Genomic DNA, 20,759 nt, shown 5'->3' on the forward strand with positions numbered 1-20,759 from the left:
TTCAAGGGAGGTAACCAGCTCTTTGAAGAAAACCTTCCAATCTAAATCTAATTGATCTGAATGGATGTTTCAAAAATATGACCTTTTCCTTGAGATTCGTATCCCATGTTTTTGCCTTGACGTGGCACTCTTCAGCCAGCCCACACGGCCCACATTGTCTCCTTGTGTCGAAAGAGCTTGTTAACCTACACAGAAGGGAGCTTTTTTAAAAACAAATACTAATGAGGAGTTATGCATAAAAACCCAGCCTGTGTTAACTGGTGTGATAGGATTGTAGCTGGAATTATTATACATTTTTTACATCTTTGCCTTGCTGGTACAGACAACTGCGGGTAATGTTGCTTGGAAAGGCAGGTTCCAAACAATGCTGTATGGATTTGACCATTCAGAAAGGAATCAAAGGTGTTTCCACTTGGGCCAGTCTCTGGACATCTGCCTTGGTATGTCCATTAGACTTCCTTTCCCTGTGGACTTGACTTCACAATAACTTACTATGATTCACACCCTCCAGAAATTCCCGTATCAAGTTTGTTTTAAAAAACATGGGGTGACTCGGTGTTTTAAAGCATAGTGAGGGAGCGGAGATAAAGGCACACAGCCCGGACATTGCAGCAGTTAGGGACCTCCTGGCCATTTGAGTCTTCTTTTCCAGCAGGTGCTCTTGGAGTGGACGGAGCCCCTGGTTTCCCTCTCCTCTGCTTAGGGTGTGCTGTGATCTGGGTGGTGGAGCTCAGTGGTTTTCAGCCTTTCGCCATTGTGGTCTGATTTGTTTCACAGACCCCAACAGCCTCTCTGGCACCCAACCACCCCCTTTCAAAATATGGGGCAAGCCACTCACCCCATGGAGGTCTCCATCCTCTGGTGTCCTCAAAACAGTTACAGTAAGAACCAAATCAGCTTCACTTTAAAAGCAAGTTGAGGAAGAGCGTGTGTGTTGTGTGCACGCGGCCTACAAGTTCAGGGCTCAGAGGGTCACTGGTTATGCAGGGCCACCACTCAAAAGGCCTTCATGGTGAATTGCTTCTAGACAGAGGCCAGTTCCACAGGGGTGAGAAAAGGTCTGGAAGAATTTTTGGATCTGTGTAAACAACTAGAAAAAGACGAGCACCACGCACGGCTTGAACCTCTAATATTCAGTTGAAGACCATGGTCTTGTCTGCAGACGCAGAGGGTGTGGTAAAGCCCTTTGCATTGGAGAACACAGTGAGGAGTAGTTCAGTTTGTGGTGACTGGATTAGGATTTGCACCTCCTTGGAGCCACTCAGCCAGTAAGAGCTCTAGGGACTTTCTGGCTTGTGCGGTGAGGTGATCTGGAAACTCAATGGCTATGGCGGTGAGGGGGGGGGGCGGGGTTGGCATCCCACCCCTTTTCCCTGATGAAGAGAATTCCCCAGAAAAGGAAGGAGGCTGTTTTCGTGCGAGATGGGCGTGACAGGCCTGCCCCCTGGCCTTACAGCGGGCCCACGGGCTCCCTGGAATGCCATTGGGGTCCCCCGTGCTGATGCAGGCGATGGGATGGGGTACAAGCGGAGGGAGACACTCTTGGGTTTTCAAAGTAGTGCCAACAGCAGATTGCAGATTGATCAAGGGATGGAGGGCAAAGAGTGACCAGGGAAGGTCAGTGGGTGTCCTCACAGCAGTGAAGATGGCAGACACGCAAAGCCGGGCCGAGTGGATTTTGTCTTTCCTGCATAGAGAAGGCTCTGTGCTTCCTGTAAATGGTGCAAGAGTTATTCTCCACACCATATTCTGTGCCTGGAAGTTTTACAAAGCCTGGAGTTGAGACAGAGAGATAAAGTGTTTCTGTAGATGGGATCACTGCAGGAGACAGTTAGTTTAGTCCTTTTAATTTCTAACTACTGTTTAGGCAACATGGAAAGAGAAAATGTTTTCAGCAGTTGTTCCCAGATTTCCTTTCTTTTTGATCCTTTACCTGAATATTTTTGTGTATCTTTTTCCAAGCTCTTATTAGCAGCGTTCCAAAACCTGTTTCACAGTAAAGGAGGATAGTGTGTGTGTTGTATTTAAAAAGTCTGATGCTTTTGGGGGGCAAGGGGGTCTTTCAGTGGGCAGATTGAGAGAGACAATATTCCCTGTTTCTTCGTGAGGGTGTCTGTGTGAGTGGTTGATAAATAACCTGAGAAGTAAGGAATGTGCCGCTTCAGACATTGCTTCCCTTCACTTTGAACCAGTCCCTGCTTCTTCTAACATCCCCCCCCCCCACTCATTCACACACACACATTTCTTTGGTGTCACAGGAAAGAGGAAGAAGGTGGATAAGGTTTTTTTTTCTCCTTCACAAAAGGATCTTACAATTTCTGTCTCTTCTAAGCAGTGTTTTCTGCCTTTTGGATATTATTTTAAACTTACAATGCATGAAGGTGGAATACATCTCTATGTTTCAGCAGTTTGTGAGTCTGCCCTTTTTGCCCTCATAAAATTTACTTGTCCCGAATTCTTTAGTGCAATTGGAGTATGAAGAAAATAACCAAATTATGCATGGGAAGTAGAGGAGCAAATGATGCTGCTGCTGCTTTTGTGCCAAAGATTCCTGGGCTTGGCTGCTTCAAGAATTGAACCTTCTTGGCGGTCTAACGGGCAGGCCTGACTCCTGGCTCTGCTGTTCATTGCCCTCCGGTCCCCAGTGCCAAATCTATTTGCATTTCACAGGAAAAGAAGCGGTGCACGCGTCCAAAGCAAGGTTATAATCCTGCCAATGGGCACAGCTCCTTCTCTACCCCAGCAGTCCTGCGTTGTGATTTCACAGAATTCTTGCACTGATGGGCTGGTTGCTTCCCCCCCCCCCCACCAACGGGGTGCACTTTACATAGATTTGTTACTATGATCAATGCTGGCTATTTAAACATGGTTAGTATCTTCATTACAAATTCAGGCAGAATGGCCCTTGCCAGTGGGTTTTTTTGGGGGGTGGAGGGGGGAAACAAGCAATTGCTTCCTTCTCAAAGACATAGCACAAATATTAGCTCTTGAACATAAGCATCAAAAGATGAAGTAATTTTTTTATACTAAGAGAGCAATTTGCTATGTCATCCAAAAAATCCCCAGCAGTTCTCTTTTGGGGGCACCTGAGGCTTAATTGTGGCTGTTTTTAGTTCCCAAGGAATGGCTCTGGGCTCAAAGGTCTTAGAATTGGGCCGGGGCAAAAATGGCGACTTGGTCTGTCTTTGATCTTGGCCCTGGTCTTGGACCTCCACTGCATCCACTCTGGAAAGGCAGTGCTATGGAACTCAAGTCTTAATTTTGTTCATGGTACTCTTTAAATGAAATTACTCTTCACGTGAGTTTTTGTTTTTTAAACTCAGGAAAGTGTGGTAGTGTAGCACATTCCCCCAAGGGCTCCCAGAAGAATTGGTTTTTTAAAAAGACAATGCAGGAATATTGTACCTATTCCTTCCCCCCCCCCAGAGTTCTAGAACTTTATCCATGAAATCAAACATACTGAATGAATGAGCTTCTTGTGTCCAGCAACGTCTCTGCTCGAGTGTGTGTTCTACCAAAAGCCCCCACAAGGTGTCACTCCAGTGACACACGAGAGGCTGTTCTTTGCTTGCTGGAAGCTGCTTCTGGAACTTGGCAAGTCCTGATTCCCGTTCTTGCTGCGTTTCTGGTTCTGGGTCTGCTCCCTAGGCTAGGTGTCCAATCACACAGCTGCCTGCTGTCTAGGAAAGACAAATAATTAGAAATCCTCACATCCCAAATGGTGGTGAAAGTCTCTTGTGAACTGTAATGCTTCTCTAGCTCTGCTTGGCTGCAGGAGTTAGCTCTCTACATGGTTCTTGTGCTGGTTACAAGGAAGTTTTGGTTTGAAGAGGGTTTCTGTTGAAATCTCACGTAAAAATTCAGATTTTTGCTGGTCAGAGACTATATGCAGAGTGTTTGGGAAAGAAAGGTGCTTGGTAAAACTAAATCTGTAGCGTTGCTTTTTTTAAAAAAATGTGGTTATTTTTACAAGCATTAGATGATGAACTGCAAAGGATATTCTGAAAACTAAAGTCCTGAGCTGGGGCATGGGAGCAATTAAAAAATTGCTGCTATTCTAGATCCACACAGACAGTCATAAAGCAAAACCAAAGTGCCGGCTGCTCTGCGCCTTACAGAACGCAAAGAGCATCCCCCGTGTGCCTGGAAATTCTTCTCTTCCTCTGCTCCGAGTGGTCTCTTGCAAGGTCTTGGATGACTGGCCCCGTTTCTTCTGTCTAGCCCCCGCCCCCCCCCCCCGGCACATTGGGTGTTCCAGGACCTTCCTTTATCAAGAGTTCAGCTTATCACAAGGGCTTAGAGGGTGCGAGACTCATCACTCCTCCTGTGCTGTTTGATGCCTTCACTAAAATTGAGGTGGCTGTGATAAGGGGGGGCACTCGGCACACAAGCACAAAGAGGTGGAAAAACCTGAGCTGCTTCCCCCCCCCCCCCCTCAGAATTACTTGAATATAGTTGCTGGACTCCCATTCAAATGCTTTTTTCCCTCCACTGACAACAGACATCACATTAAGGGCTGAATTAACTTGGGATTGAGGTTGTGGTCAGATCTTGAATTACACTGGAGAAGCTGAGTTTGTCCAGCCCCACTGGAACGGCCCCTCCCTGGCCATTATGTAAAGCCTCTGTCATCCTTTGCTTCTTAGCCCAGTTTGGAGAGGCTCTCGCACCGGCGCACTCCCTCTTCCTGTCCTTCGAGAGGTGGATGCTGCTACCTTTGGACTCTTTGTTTCTGTGTCGGCATTTGAGGAAATCAAGTGAAGCATTAGGCTCACTTCACAGCAAAAAGGGGCGGAGAGGCTTCTCTGTTGGCTACCCCCCTCCCCAAGTTTGTCAGAGAACAAGAACAATTTGGCTTTGATAAGGGCCATACTCTCTGTTCCGTACAGTGGCAAAAGATTGGGGTGGGGGATCCCTGTAAAACCCAGGGATTGGGGGGGGGGTTGTTCCTCTTAACTCCGATGGTGCCATCTCTCTCTCTCTCTCTCTCTCTCCCCTCTCCCTCCCCCCTCCATTCCAGTGGGGCTCCTCGACTTGAGCACTGCAGCATTTTGCTAGCCATGTCTTTGTATTATACCCTTTCTCATTTGCCCTCCTTCAAGACTCCTGCTGGGAAGATGAGTTCTTTTTGCTTTTCTATAATTTTGATGTAAAGGACTTTCTCTGTACAGTATAATATTCAATTGCATGTTCTGTTCTCTTCCTGATATATTGAAACAAAACACAGTTTGTGATATTTTGCAGCGGGGCCGTTGCACACACCCCTGCGCTTGCCTGAGGCTCTTGGCCTCCCCTGTATAAGAGGAAAGAAACTTCCTTCTTTCCCTTCACTGTACTTGCTTGAGCAGAGTTTTATTGTCTGTACATGTGAGCTGTGAGATAGACGTGGAAAAAGTTAAAAAAGAATGCATTCTCCACTCCCTCTCCCCACTGTATACAGATTGTAAGCTGTACAATGAACTGTATGTATGAAAAAATGTACTTATTTATAAATGGTTAACACTTGGACATGTGTTGACTACTGTGTCGGTCACTGTCGGTGGTGAGTTTTCAGGCTGGTGGGGTAGAAAAAAAAACACAAGGAAGGTTTCTAGTCATAAACTCCACAACCAGCACAGCTTGTCCACCGACCCTTTGCCAGGGACGCCTCCCTCCCTTTCCTGGGTTCAGCAGCCTCATGGCCCCAAGCCAAAGGCTCAGGAGTTTAAAGCTCTCACCCTCCCCTCACACCAGGGCTTTTGCTTTCTGGCACACAGCCTTGAAGGAGCAGGGCCGTCACGTTTTCACATCTAAAATATGAGCTCACTTGTTTAAGCCACCTCCGGGCCATGGCATTCTGTGCATACTGCCGGCTACAGTCTAGAGGTACATGCCAAGAAACAGGAATTTCCCCTTGGTTGGAGAAGCCGCTGAACCAATATCTTGGCAAATTATCCGATGAGCAAAACAGAGCTCCCACAAGCAGAGGGGTCAGCAGAGGGCAGGTTTAGTGTAATTAAAGAGGCCCTTGGGGGAAGCAGGCGGAGGGGGAGATTTGCACAGGCACACAGCAAAAAAGAAGGCCACATCCAGTACTCAAACCTTTGGATAATATGAATTCATGTTCTGGGCCCTCTGCCCGCCTTGGTCAACAATCCTGTTTAATATCTGAGCGCATTGAAAGGCTTTGGACAGAACTGGGACAGTTCATAAAAACACAGCTAGATTGTAAATCTTCATTCCAAGGGCAAATTCCCATCTTTATCGAGGCACCCTGGGACAGGTTGAGCGTTTTGGGTCATTTCGGCAGCCAATCAGTTAAGACTCCATGGCTTGCAACAAAGATTTATTGAAAACCACTCAACCCAACAGTACAAGAGATCCTAGCCAAAATCAAATTTGCATTCTGGTAATGTATATTCTATTTCAAACAGAACAATGTGGTACTTTCAAAGAAAAATAATTATTCTCAAGGAAATCCTGGAAAATAAATATTTTATATACAATCATAATTAACATTTATATAGCACAGTTCTAGTGCTTCAACACATCTCTCCCGACTTAGCACGTCTTGTCACTCAATTCACCAGGCATAGGCAAGAATTCCCTAATATGAGTTCAGGATGAAAATTTTGCCTCACCTTTTTCATCTAAGGCTGGTTTTTAAAACCATATATGAAGTTTAATTGGGGTGTATCTCTCTCCCTCCACCCATTAATTGTAAAGACGCAAAGCAAATGAATCTGTTTTCATCTCTGTTGAAGTGTAGCTCCCACGAAATAAAATCAGAAAGTGCAAAGCATCAGTCAAATTTTCTTTCAAAGAGTGAGAGATGAAGGCAATAAGAGTCTGGTCATTGTGAAAATACATGGAGCTACTCTGCAAGAAGCCATCTTTCCTGAACGTCATTTAAAGAAATTTGACCCAGCTACTGGGCATTAGAATTTATTTTTATGGCCCACCCCTTGATAAGCAACATGGCTTCCAGTTGCACCCAGCTTGCTAACTTCCCCCTTTCAGCCCCATCTTTAGATCCTATCAGTCCTCCTCTGGGCTTAGCGGTGAAATCTCTTGCAAACTAGCCAATGATTTACTTACACTCAGACACCAGAAACTGACAAAGGCAAAACTGAGGCCTCCAGACCCATCCCCACCACTGGGAACACGGCACAGACTCCAAAGCCCAAAAGCAGCAGTAAAGCAGAACCTCCCTTGCACAACTTCTGAAATAGACTTGAGCGGCCAACTAAGGGTAGGGAAATTGAAGCTGTACTGTGTGGCTGGCGAGGAGGAGGTTGCTTACACCCGAGAAGCAGGGAAGGGTTCACAAGACAACATACACACACACAGCCACTGCCTGCCTCACGGTGCCCGACCAGGATGACGGGGGCCACCTCAGTGGGGGCCTGCTGGGCTCTCTCCTTCCGTGAGGGTTTTGAAATCCATGGACAGGGCCAGCTCCTCAGCCAAGGGGGGTCTTCGCCACTCGTCCCGGGTCAGAATGTAGGCCAGGGCTGCCCCAAAGGCCACCAGCAACAGACCCAAGATGTTGGCCAAGACTTCTTCAGGGACGAGTGAACTGTAGCTGTCCCTGCAGAAGGAGAGAAGGCATCTTAGAACAGCCCATTTAAAAAACAAAACCTAGTCAAGGAGCATTTCCACGTTCCTGGAGCTCTTGGATGCATTCGTCTAGATACAGGGCCAAGTAAGTTCAAAAAATCAAGCAGAAGAGGGCAGCCCCTTGATATGGGAAAAGAAAAGCCAGGACCTCTCTGGGGGGGAAGGTGCTTGTTGGTGGGAGGGGTGGTCCTCTGGGCTCATTTTTTGTATAGCTGAAAAGTCCCCAAGCAGGGTGTGGCCCCTTGGCCAGCGTCCGCCCCCACTGTCATCCTAAAGAGGCTGCTCCCATCCTGCTGGCGAGGGGGAGGGGAGGCAGAGCATCCCCAAGGAGGCCAGTCTAGGTCCTGAGAGGTGGGGGGGATTTCCTCATGAGCAAGGGCAGGGCTCTCCCTCCTAGGGGACACGCCACTTGCTGCTGGCTTTCAGCCCCTGCCATGACAGGGTGGAGGTGGCTGGCTGGACCGTCTCCGACAGCCAAGAGGAGAGCCAAAAAGAAAGTCTGTGGGCGTGGCTGAAGCTCCCCCCTCCAGCTTGCTCTGCCCATACAAAGGCCACCTCTTGGCAGGGTGCTGCAGTGCCAAAGGGGGCCCCTGACTCACCACTGCTTCACACCCCTCATATCTCCAGGTGGTTCTGTTGGGCTGCTTCAATACCCACAGAGGGCTGCGGCTTGTCTTTTAAAATGCCAGGATGATAACACCCAAATCTGGGGCATGTGTGGGCACTGGGGAAAATCCCTGAGAACTTTAATGGGAAACCCTGGCCGAAGAGCTAATCAGGTTTGTTCCCTACTAGAAATGAAGTCGTCCTCAAGAGAGTGGATTTACAAGAGCTCTCAAGAGGACGGACCCACATCAAGACAATGCGCCCCAAAGGAAAGGCATTTCTGGTCACACAGAAGAGCAAAGGGTGTGGCATTGAGAGGAAGGCCTTCCCCTTAAGGGCGTTCTGAGCACTGGCCAAGGCAACTCCTATGCAGTGCCGTCCCAAGCCCAGCGACACCCTTCTGCCATCTGCCGACACTGTTGGGCACCTGGGCTGCAGGACAACCACCGCACCCCTCTTGTTCAGCCTTGCAAAGAGAGGCACTTCAGGGGAAGTGGGGCTTTATTCTTAATTCCCAGCTGGACAGAGCCACTTAGGACACCAGATGATTTTATGAACTTAAACACAAAGCAACAAACTACACAACGCTGTTGCTCAACTAACAGATTAAAAACTTAAAACCCATCCTGAGAGAGCTTTCACTGGCAAGCATTTACAGTGAGGGAAAAAAGTATTTGATCCCCTGCTAAATTTGCCCGTTTGCCCTCTGACGAAGAAATGACCAGTCCATAATTTTAATGGTAGGTTTATTGTAGCTGTGAGAGACAGAATAACAACAGGAAAATCCCCAGAAACCCAGAAGACAAAAGTCAGAGATGGATGTGCATTATAATGAGTGAAATAAGTATTTGATCCCCTATCAACCAGCCAGATTAGGGTTAGGGTTAGGGTTCTGCTGTCGACAGAAGCAATCAATCCATCAGATTCCAAACTAGCCACCATGACCAAGACCAAAGAGCTGTCCAAGGATGTCAGGGACAAGATTGTAGACCTGCACAAGGCTGGACTGGGCTACAAGACTATTGCCAAGCAGCTTGGTGAGAAGGTGACAACCCTAACCCTAACTGTCAACCTCCCTCGGTCTGGGGCTCCGTGCAAGACCTCATCTCGTGGAGTTGCAATGATCATGAGAACGGTGATGAAGCAGCCCAGAACTACACAGGGGGAACTTGTCAATGATCTCAGGGCAGCTGGGACCATAGTCACCATGAAAACAGTTGGTAACACACTACGCCGTGAAGGACTGAGATCTTGCAGAGCCCGCAAGGTCGCCTTGCTCAAGACAGCACATATACAGGCCCGTCAGCAGATTGCCAATGCACATCTGAATGACCCAGAGGAGAACTGGGTGAAAGTGTTGTGATCAGAGGAGACCAAAATCGAGCTCTTTGGCATCAACTCAACTCGCCGTGTTTGGAGGAAGAGGAATGTTGCCTACGACCCCAAGAACACCATCCCCACCGTCCAAAATGGAGGGGGACATATTATGCTTTGGGGGTGTTTTTCTGTTAAGGGGACAGGACACCTTCACCGCATCGAAGGGACGATGGATGGGACCATGTATCGTCAAATCTTGGGTGAGCACCTCCTTCCCTCAGCCAGGGCATTGAAAATGGGTCGAGGATGGGTATTCCAGCATGACAATGACCCAAAACACACGGCCAAGGCAACAAAGGAGTGGCTCAAGAAGAAGCACATTATGGTCCTGGAGTGGCCTAGCCAGTCTCCAGACCTTAATCCCATCGAAAATCTGTGGAGGGAGCTGAAGGTTCGAGTAGCTACACATCAGCCTCAACATCTTACTGACTTGGAGAGGATCTGCAAAGAGGAGTGGGACAAAATACCTCCTGAGATGTGTGCAAACCTGGTGGCCACCTACAAGAAACATCTGACCTCTGTAATTGCCAACAAGGGTTTTGCCACCAAGTACTAAGTCATCTTTTGCAAAGGGATCAAATACTTATTTCACTCATTATAATGCACATCAATCTCTGACTTTTGTCTTCTGGGTTTCTGGGGTTTTCCCTGTTGTTATTCTGTCTCTCACAGCTACAATAGACCTACCATTAAAATTATGGACTGGTCATTTCTTCGTCAGAGGGCAAACGGGCAAATTCAGCAGGGGATCAAATACTTTTTCCCCTCGCTGTATGTGCCATCGCTGATGTGCTCAGCCTAATATACTCTCAGTCCAGAATTTTGGACTTCCCAAGGAAAAAAACCTGAGCAGCCCAATTTAAAACACCAGCGGGAAGAAAAGCACACCTGCCTTATCTTGAAGAGCAGCAGCTCCACGATCCCCAGCAGTGAGGTGGTGATGGAAAGGATGAGGAGGAAGACCCCGAAAAACACGTGCTGTGGCTTGTATCTGCTGCGGACCGAGAACGAAACGCCGGGGCAGAGGAAAAAGACCAGTCCGAGCAGCCACTTGGGAGAGGAAGCAAGGCCCAAAATCACATTCCATGCTTTCAGCAGGATCCAGCCCCCCACAAGGCCCCCTCCCTCACACGCAGGATCATGGCGATGCTAAGATGAGGCACTTCAGCACCCAGCAATCTCCCCATTGACCTCAGGAACAGATCACAGAAGCTGAGTCCAACTTTCAGGGCTACACGTTATGCTTTTTGTCGAGTGGCGCTAGCAGCTGCTGGGCAAGGCATCTGTAAAGTCCCCAGGAGCCCAGTTCAGCTTGGAGGGGGAGGGGAAGGGAGCTCCTTCCTAAATGGCCCCAGCAAGAAGTTTGGTTAGAAATGCTTGGAATACGCCACGTGCAGCTCCACAGTGAGGCAATCCCAACTCAACACATGCAAAAAGAAACACGAATTTCAGCATAGGGTTGCCAGGTTCCTCTTTCCCACCAGCAGGAGGTTTTTGGGGGTGGCGCTTGAGGAGGGTGGGGTTTGGGGAGGGGAGGGACTTCAATGCCATAGAGTCCAATTGCCAAAGAGGCCATTTTCTCCAGGGAAACTGATCTCCATTGGCTGGAGATCAGTTGTAATAGCAAGAGATCTCCAGCTAGTACCTGGTGGTTGGCAACCCTAAGTTTAGCCCTCAAACTGCATCTCAAGTTTCGCTGGGAGGCCAGGCCTGGATGGGGGGGGGGGCGTTCCTGCCACTGAATGGGCCAGCGCAAAATACCTGGTTCCAGGGGCACCCTGGAGAGCCCACCCGCTTTGCGTGAAGCCTCCCTGTTTACCTGCACCCATCAAAAGTGCTTTTAGCTGTGGGGTGGTTGCCAACTTCCAGGCGGCACCTGGAGATCTCCTGTTATTACAATTGATCTCCAGACGACCAACCTCAGTTCCCCTGGAGAAAATGGAGAGTGGAGGGTGGACTCTATGGCACTGTACCCTGCTGAGGTCCCTCCCCTCCCTAACCCCCCTTCCCAGGCTCCACCCCCCAAAATCTCCAGTTTTTCCCCAACCCAGAGCTGGCAACCCTAGCTGTGTGTCAGAGAGGCCCCCGCACTTCTTTCACAGGAGGGCATGTCTAGAAAGGGATCAGAACGGCGGCAGAATGGCCCGGGCAGGAGGGCACTGGTCTAAGGGGCAGGACTGGGGTCTCTGGCTGTCTTTATTCCTTCTGTCGTCTGTCTTTGTGATCCACTCTTCGCGTTTTTAGTGGTGTGTCTTGCCTGAGACAGTTTTCTGTTTGCATGGCCCATTCCTCTAATCCCAGACCTGCTGCATAATTTGCTATGAGGATGTCTGACGTTGACTGGGTTGTTGTTATTTTTTTAAAAAAAAAACTGTAATCTCTCTTGAATCTCAGTGATGAAGGCATAAATGAAGTAAATAAATGCACAACTTGTTGGGCGCTACCAGGGTGCTGGCCCCGAACAGCCGTCAGCACTTGCCTCCATCCTTATCTGCAGGGACCCTATTCATAGGCCTTGCCACAACCACAGAAGAAAGGGGCCCCTGTCCTAAAGAGCCTCATTAAGCCCATCAGAAAACAACGATATTCAAGAGCAAGAGGACAAAAAGGCCACGGGGAAGGAGCAGCACAGCCGCCATGGTGGCCAAGGATCAGCTGGCGATGACCCACACACAGCGAGGTTGAAGACCCAGATCACCAGTCACTCATTTCCCAGCCGCCCCCAACATTTCTTGCTCCTTTCAAAAATGGAAAATGACCACTGAAGTTACGACTAGAGATGGGCAAACGCTGCAAAAGCCCGGACAGAAAGCCTCCAGCATTCTTACTCGGAGAACCTCAGCCCAGCCTTGGTCAGCTCCTCCCTGGGGCTGCCGCGGCTTGACCTGAAGAGCAGGGGCAGGCAGAATGGCGGTGCCGGCCTGGGAAGACCCGGGTGCTCTCAAGGGGGCTGTGAAGAAACCAGGGCACCCCAAGGCAGCCATTCCCTGAGGGCCAGCCTTCATGGACACAAACGGCATGGCCAGAAGCATCCAAGGCCTCAAGCCACCTTTGCATTATGGGTTAAGTGCAAACTGGACCAAATGTGATGTGGAGAATGGAGCCGAGCTTGAGCCCTCCAAGCACAGACATGGCGGTGCTATGGTCTCCTGATGTTGGAGCCAGCTGGAACCGGACTTGGCTAGAACGCCTGAAGGCCTCATGTCCAGATTCGTGTTGGGCAGACATAAATGACAGTGGTACCCTTCAAATACAGCAAGAGAACACGGCAAATCCTGAAGGTTGCCAATATCTTTAGTCCAGAACTTCACTCATCCCTGCGTCGTCCATCAAAATCAGTCCTGACGGCTCAGACTGGCAACAGCTCATCAGAGTGTCAGGCGGAGGTCGTTCACATCACCTACTATCTGACCCTTTTAACTGGAGATGCCAGGGATTGAACTTGGGACCTTCTGCGTGTCAAGCAGAAGCTCTGTCACTGAGCCAAGATCAGCTGAAAGACGGCCTAGGAGCCACCAGCTGCCAGGCCCTGCAGCTCTCCCTCTAGCTCACCTGTAGCAAGTAGAAGCTAAAAGCAGCAATTCCACACCAGCTATGGAGGCTGTACATATTCGGAGCGTTTTTTTTCTTGTGGTTTTCAAAGACAGCAATCAGACCTAGAAAAGCAGGCAGGCATAGACCTCTCATTACCACCACCACCCATAAGTCCCTCGTGTGTCCCCCACCCCCTAAGCTGGGGCAAGTGCACTTGGCCCCCAAGTAAAGCTCCCGCAGGGGGGCAGGAAGTGGCCTTAGGAAGTGGCCCCTGGATACTGCTGCTGGTGGTCTGTGGGGGGGGGGCAGCAGCATTGCTGGCTGTGCTTGTGTGGCGTTGGGCCTCAAAGCCCGCGCCCAGGTTGGGGAAGCCAGCATTCTTCGGCAGGTGTGGCTTGCATTCTTCCCCAAGATCTTTTTTTTGGGGGGGGGGTAGGTGGAGGAATATCAAGTGAGCTGAGTAAACTGCAATGCTGAGTTATGAAAAAATGTTTAATGTCTGGGGGTGGGGGAGAGTCAGAAGGTGGGAGAATTTCTGGGGGGACTTTTTTGACTCACCAACCAGGGCAATGACCAGCGCCAGGGCATGGAGGAGGCCATGCAGGATCTTGGTCGAACGCTTGCTCTCGTTCCTGAAAATGCGATAAACCAGGAGGGCTGTAAGAGGGAGGGGAAAACAGACATGAGGCCCTGCTGTGGTACTCCCTGGCAAGAGGCTGAGAGGACGCTGGGCGTGCAGGAGGAGTCCTCAGCCGGGAGGGCTCCCAGCAGCTGCTCTGAGCCCCTGCTTCCCTTCTCACAGCATTGCTCATCACTGATGAGGCAGGAGTCACCATAGGCGAACAGTGTCTAGACGGCATAGGAGCTACAGTGGATAAGAAAGCCTCGCCCATTCCTGGGAAAATGTACATGCAGCTCTCAAGATACCTGTTCAAAGAAGCACATCATTCACATTTATTGGCTAGCAGGGGTTCAGAAAACTCTCTGCAGGAACTCCCTTGGAAAGGGTATCCCAAGGGAAGGGGCTGCTTGTCACTACGATGCACGAATCCTCACTCTTGGGCAGAGAGGGAGAGTACCCCTCCCATTGGTGCACGTCATCCCTTCTGCACCTTTAGCTAACATGCTGCATCAAGCTAGCAGGGGTCATGGAAGATTAGAATATGTGGGTTGATCTTAACACCTGCAGCACACCTGGTGTGCCTCCACCTTGACAAAGCTCAAGGTCCTTTGGGATGGGGGAGGCTGGGCTCTTCAGACTTCACCGCAAACAGCAAACATCTGGCAGAGGATAACACAAGCCAATGGAAGCACAGATGGTTTTTGCAAAACGGGGTGGTGCTTACTTGTGACTCGGCTGTGCATCGCGTGGCCACCGGTCCAAGTCACACATGGGCTACATCTGCACATGCACAGGCCTGCCCTGGAGAGGTTCTGAAGCTCCAGAACTCTAGAAGACCCTCCTTCCCTCCCCCCTCCCATGCTGCTTTCCTGCCAATTCCAGTGTAAAGGGAGGAGGCGAAACTCCAATCCCTCCGTTCCCCACTGCAGCCATCCTAGAGAGTCCCGTCTCAATCAGTAGGTTCATCAGAGCTCACAGCAGGACAGGAGGGAGGGATGTGTGCCTGCACAGGTGACCACTCGATGAACAACAGTTACAGGTAAACACAACCCTGTTTTCATCATTGTGGTACCTTTGGAGGCACCTCTAGGCTTGACTACTGCAACTTGCTCTACGTAGGGCTGTCCTTGAAACTGATCCAGAAACTCCAGCTGGTGCAAAATGCCACGGCGTGGGTCCTTATGAGGACCCCGCGATGGGCTCATACCTAACCAGTGCTACGCCAACTGCACTGGCTCCATGTGGAACACTGGATCAGGTTCAAGGTGCTGGATATTACCTTTAAAGCCTTACATGGCCTGGGACCATCGTATCTGCAGGACCTCTCCTGGTACGCCCCCAAAAGCGCTTTATGCTCCGTTAATAGCAATCTATTAGTGGCCCCTGGCCCAAAGAGGACCAGGCTGTCCTCAACTAGGACCAGGGCCTTCTCTGCTCTGGCCCCTGTCTGATGGAATAGTCTTTCCAATGAGACCAGGGCCCTGTATCAGAAGTTCCTGACTGGCCCTCTAGCCCACCACTGGCCCTGCAGGCCGTGAGCTTATTTTTGTTGTTGTATTAATTGTTAGTTGTATTAATTGTATCAATTATTTTAACTGAAGCAGGACTGGTTTTATTATATATTTATGTTGTTTATTGTATATGATGCTATTGTATATTATTAATGTTGTTAGCTGCCCTCAGCTCGGCCTCGGATTGAGGGCGGGTTATAAATTGAATAAAAATTTTAAAAATAAATTTCTTAGGTCAAGTCAAGAAAGTTTTGGATTTTTGGACCACGGTTTACGCTTTTGAGATGAAGGTCTTCTTTTGGGAGATGGTTTGCACCTCACGAGGGTAGGAAAAAATGTATTTGGTGAGAGCCTTGCCAACCTGATAAGGAGGGCTTTAAACTAAATCCTATGGGGGAGCGAGACAAGAACTAGCATGATGACAATAACTGGAGATGGGAACAATAAAGATTTGAGGAGAGTGCCAAGTATGCAAGGAAGCATAAACTCACAGGTAAGTTCAGAAACAAAAACCTCGGGGCACATAAACCATGGACTCCGATGTCTGTCCACTAATGCGCCGGGTATGGGAAACAAGCAGGAAGAACTTGGAAACCCTTATACAGGAAAAGGATTTTGACCTAATAGGCATTACTGAAACGTGGGCTATCACTCATGATTGGAATAATAACAAGTACAACTTGTTTTAAAGAAATAGACAGATAAGGAAGGTGGGAGGAGTACCATTATATGTCAAAGATGTGTACACTTGTGAAGAAGTACATGAATCTGAGCATGGTAGTGCAGACGAGACTCTATGGGTAAAAATAAAAGGAATAAGAAATAATAGTGATATTATAGTGGGGGTCTGCTATCGACTACCAAACCAGGCAGAGGACTTGGATGAGACTCCTAGACCAGATTACAAAGTTCTCAAAGAGGCAGGACATGGTGGTCATGGGAGATTTTAACTACCCAGATATCTGTTGGAAGTCCAACTCTGCTAAAAATGCAAGGTCCATTAAATTCCTGACTTGTCTTGCTGACAACTTCATATTCCAGAAAGTGGACAGGGAAAAAAGGGGATCTGCAATCTTAGATTTGATTCTCACCAACAGGGAAGAACTGTTTGATGAGGTTAAAGTAGTAGGCACCCTGGGTAGTAGTGACCATGTAATCTTGGAATTTAAAATCTTGGGGAAAGGAAAAACTGTATGTAGTCAGACATATAGATGGGACTTTAAGAGAGCTAATTTTAACAAACTTAAACTTATGCTGGGCAGAATCCCATGGTCAGAAATACTTCAGGAGAAGGGAGTTCAAGAAGGGTGGGAGGTTCTTAAAAGTTAAATACTGAAGGCGCAATCCCAAACCATTCCTATGAGAAGGGGAAATGGGAGGAGCCTCATGAGGCCAGGGTGGCTCCATAAACAGCTTTTTAAAGAGTTGAGAAATAAAAAAGACTCATTTAAGAGGTGGAAGGAGGGCCTTATAACTAAAGATGAATATAAACAAATAACTAGTGCTTGTAGGGAGAGTGTTAGGAAAGCTAAAGCTCAGTATGAGCTTAGGCTAGCAAGAGATGCTGTTGCCCCAGAAGGTCGGACCAGAACCAATGGGTTAAAATTAAATCAGAAGAGTTTCAGTCTAGACATTAGGAAGAATTTAACAGTTAGAGTGGTTCCTCAGTGGAACAGGCTTCCTCCGGAGATGGAGAGCTCTCCTTCCCTGGAGGTTTTTAAGCAGAGGCTAAATGGCCATCTGTCAGCAATGCTGACTCTATGAACTTAGGCAGTTCATGAGAGGGAGGGCATCTTGGCCATCTTCTGGGCACTGGGGGTGTGGGGGGGGGAGGTAGTTGTGAATTTCCTGCATTGTGCAGGGGGTTGGACTAGATGACCCTGGTGGTCCCTTCCAACTCTATGAATCTATGATTCTAAGACTTTCTCCCATAGAGCGACGTTTAGGTGTGATACTCTGTCACAGCATACGTCGCTCACCTTTCTACACACCGGGCACCTCAAAGCACCATGCTGTTCACTGAGGCATACTAGACAAGGCGTATGGTCATACGTGGGGGGAGGGATTAGCATTTGGGGCCATGTCTTTTGAGGCCAATTGCTCTAAAGTCTTCCTAGTAACAATTTTAGTCTGTGAAAGCAGAAAAAGGCTTAAGATCATAGATTTGAGATTTGTTTTCCACACAGAGCTTCAGTGGAAGGCAGAGAGAGGAGTGAGCAGAGGACACTTCCACCCTTTCTTTTTATGCTGGAAAAGGCAGGGCAGCAGCATGGAGGAGGGGAAAGGCGCACCCTCTAGAGTTCTTGAGCTTCAAAATCTCTCCATCGCAGGCCTGCACATGAGCAGTAACCCCAGCTGGACTCCATAGATAACACGAGGACTCTTTGTAGCTTTCATTGTTAAGTCTACTCTCATCTTCCTCCCTTTTGTTCTGACAGGATAGTGGCCAGGATGATTTGTACTTATCCTCCAAAAAAGTAAAAAAAAATTAGGCCCGGCTCAGTCCTGGAGGGCATTCACTGTGGAGATACCCAACCGTTTACCTGAGTGAGCTTGTGGTTTTGCCCTCACTCCCATTCACAGCTAATGGTTTGGCATCAGCTGTCCCACCAGCCTCACAGAGACGGCTCTTCCATGCAACATGCCTGCAACGATCAGCAATCCCCCTCCTCGACAGACCAGTTCTTGGAGCAAGAGACGACCCTGGCATCAACGCAGCCCAAGAACACCCCAGGAAGGGCCTTGCCGGCAGGGATCGCCAGGCACAGGACCTTTTCCTCCCCTCAGAATTCTCCCTCGGAGCTGGCAGGTGCGGAAGGGAGCGGGAAAGCAACGGCAGGAAGCCACTTTTCCTCCAGTCAAGGCGAGCACAGTCAAACCAGGAGGCATTCTGGGGGCGTGGGGGGGGAGGTAGTTGTGAATTTCCCGCAATTTGTGTGGCCCTGGTGGTCCCTTCCAACTCTATGATTCTATGAGAGAAAGTGTGCACGCACATCTATGCAAAAGGTACTCTCCCAAAGTACTGCTGGGTGACGGAGGAGCTTCGTTGCCAGATCAGGTGTGAAGCATGCGGCACCTTGCCCCAAGGGATGCCGGGGGGAGAGGGGGAGTGCCAGCCACCAGCAAGCTCTGGCTCAAGGAGGCAACCGAAGACGTTTTCCTTCCATGTAGAAACAAGCCAGAGCACACCCCAGCGGCAGCTCTGAGGGTGGAAGAGCCACGGAGCAGCCAGACCTCAGCCTTGGCTGGCGAGTCAGCCTGACCCTGCCACAGCTTTCAGAGAGCATTTGGAGCCACAGTCTCCCCACTGGGGCTGCTTGGCTTCCACCTTGCACCCCCACCCAGGCTGACCCATTTATTTGTTACAACTCTTAAGCACATGAAGACCTCACAAGGCACGCGGCCCAGCCTTTCAGGTGGCCTGCCTATGCTCGTGCCCCACTCCATGCTTCTGGAGACTCCCCAAGCCTGCACTCGCTCTGCCGGAGGGGTCATAAGCACTGAGCTGTTCCTCTGGCATTGAGACTTTTCTCCATGTCGCTTGCATACAACCTGTCCTGAGTCTTTACAACAAATGAATGAATGAAAGACCAAACAAACGATTGATGCTGTCACGTGTATCTGGGCTCAAGAAGCTCTACTTTCCAAATGGAGCAGGAATGGCACCTTGTGCACAAGCAGTTATCCGTAGTGCCATCCAATGGGGCGACAGGGCAAGGAGAGGGGGTCCCAGGCACAGAGGGGCCCTGGTTTGCCCCCAGGCCTCTGTCCTTTGTGGGTCAGGGTCGGCCAGGCTGGTTTGCTGGGTGGCTCCTTCCGTGCCTTCTTCAGGGAAGGAAGTGATGCCACTTGTGAGGCTCATCAGTGGTGGATCAAACAGGCTACCCTTGGAAAAGGAGGCTCCGCTTGACGTGCAGCAGGAAAACCTCTGAGCATTTTGGGCCGTGGCTGCCGGTCCTCTTTTTGTCATTTGTGCCAGAGGACCTCTGGGTTGCTCTCCACCAAGTTAAGCTAAGTAATTACATTTAAACTGTTTCCATGGTGGCCAATACAGATGAGGGAAGCAAAGCCCGAGCAAACCCTTGGAAAGGCCTCACAAGGGGCAGAACATTTTCCAGTGCTATATCTTTCTGTGGAAAACCTTTCTGCCCAGCCTGTTCATCTCTACTTCTCAGGGCTGTTGTGCTGCAAATCAGTCATGTTAGCTGGGGTCAATGTACGATCCGAAGCATAACCAAACCCCGGCGCTTGCACATGGTGAGTTTGCTTTCTTTTGCAAATTTTCCAAATCGGTTTTTCCTAGCAGACCCATCTCCCTGGCCAAGGCCACACACACACACCTGCGCTCAGCACTTACCGTCTCCTTGCAAGAACACCATTCCGACAATCATGCACAGCGGATGGATGTTAAACTGCAGCTCTGAGCTCTCCCAAGCGATGCCCCCACGATATACTCCAATCCAGGCCCCCAAGACCAGGATCACAGCCAGGCCCAAGGCCTGTGAGGTGGCCACCAGGTAGGTGAAGCCCCCTGAGGGGGGCGCAGGGGCAGCCAAATCCTCCATGCTACGCACAGATGCCACTGGAGGGGGCAAAGAAGAAGAGAAAAGTGTTCAAGGCAAAGGGGCCAGAACAGAAGGGGGCCTCTCCTCTGGAAATCCTGAGAGGATCGGGGATTAATGTGGCAGAGGTGTCCCTCACTGGTTCCGTGTAACCACACGTTTGAGGGAGGGGCTCACACAGCCCATCATAAGGTGCCACTGGACTCCTTGCAGACTTTATTCCAGGAGAAGCTTTTGAGAGCCAGAGCTCACTCCATCATCAGGCATGAGATAGACTCTTATGATCAGTTGATTCATTGGGATGGGGGGGGGCACTCCCAACTGTTAAGCAAAGCGGGATCTTGTTTTAAACCAGCCTTGATTTGTAAGATCTCCTGCTTCTGCCGTTTGTCGTCTTATATAATAGATAAGCCTGGTGGATCTCACGAAGCGAGCTCCAATTCAGAAACGTTTCTGCTGGCAGAGTGGAGATTTGAACCTGGATCTCCCAGACACTAGTCTTAAGACTCTTAAGTATGTGATATTTAAGGATACATTGAACTGGGGGAAAGGACATGGGCCCATAGTTGGAAAATAAAATACATACTTAATAGGATTGCAATTGAGAAAAGGCCACTTTTCTCTTGCTTCCACTGACTGTGCAATTCCAGGGGGTCCCAAAGCACAGGCGGCCTCTTGAGTTCTTCACAAGATAAACCCGCATCCTGGGGGCAGGATTGGAAAAAAAAAGTGCGGGGGGGGGGGTCTGGATGCTCCCCATAGCAGCTTGCAGGGTCCAGTCTGAGAATCTGGGGCTTTATGATTTGAAGCAGTCCCAAAATTATCTTGGGGATTGAAGCTGATTACAGCTTGATAATATTTGTGGAGACTGGAAAATGAGGTAGCAGGAATCGCAAGTCAGGAACGGGGCGCTTCGGCCCCCACTAGTCTGAGCAGCAGGGCTGCCCG

General features: G+C 49.4%; 1 protein-coding gene across 1 annotated transcript; it reads right to left on the minus strand.

Moving 5' to 3' along the window:
- Positions 1 to 7,374: 7,374 nt before the first annotated feature.
- LOC130489928 (transmembrane ascorbate-dependent reductase CYB561) lies at positions 7,375 to 19,817 on the minus strand. The gene is made up of 5 exons (XM_056863716.1): positions 19,607 to 19,817; positions 13,675 to 13,773; positions 13,135 to 13,238; positions 10,469 to 10,632; positions 7,375 to 7,564 (listed from the first exon to the last, which is right to left on the minus strand). The coding sequence occupies exons 1-5, from the start codon at positions 19,812 to 19,814 to the stop codon at positions 7,375 to 7,377; spliced, it is 765 nt and encodes a 254-aa protein (XP_056719694.1). The 5' UTR covers positions 19,815 to 19,817.
- Positions 19,818 to 20,759: the final 942 nt, after the last annotated feature.

The sequence above is a fragment of the Euleptes europaea genome, chromosome 18 (genome assembly GCF_029931775.1).
Source record: "Euleptes europaea isolate rEulEur1 chromosome 18, rEulEur1.hap1, whole genome shotgun sequence".
NCBI lineage: Eukaryota > Metazoa > Chordata > Lepidosauria > Squamata > Sphaerodactylidae > Euleptes > Euleptes europaea.

Bases quoted from the DNA above. Each gene is read 5' to 3' on its own strand.
- LOC130489928 (XM_056863716.1), bottom strand. From the start codon at position 19,814: ATGGAGGATTTGGCTGCCCCTGCGCCCCCCTCAGGGGGCTTCACCTAC. The intron at 13,774-19,606 runs GTAAGTGCTGAG...TCCCTCTTACAG, and splicing joins GGTGTTCTTGCAAGGAGACG to CCCTCCTGGTTTATCGCATT. The intron at 13,239-13,674 runs GTGAGTCAAAAA...CTGCTTTTCTAG, and splicing joins GCTGGTCATTGCCCTGGTTG to GTCTGATTGCTGTCTTTGAA.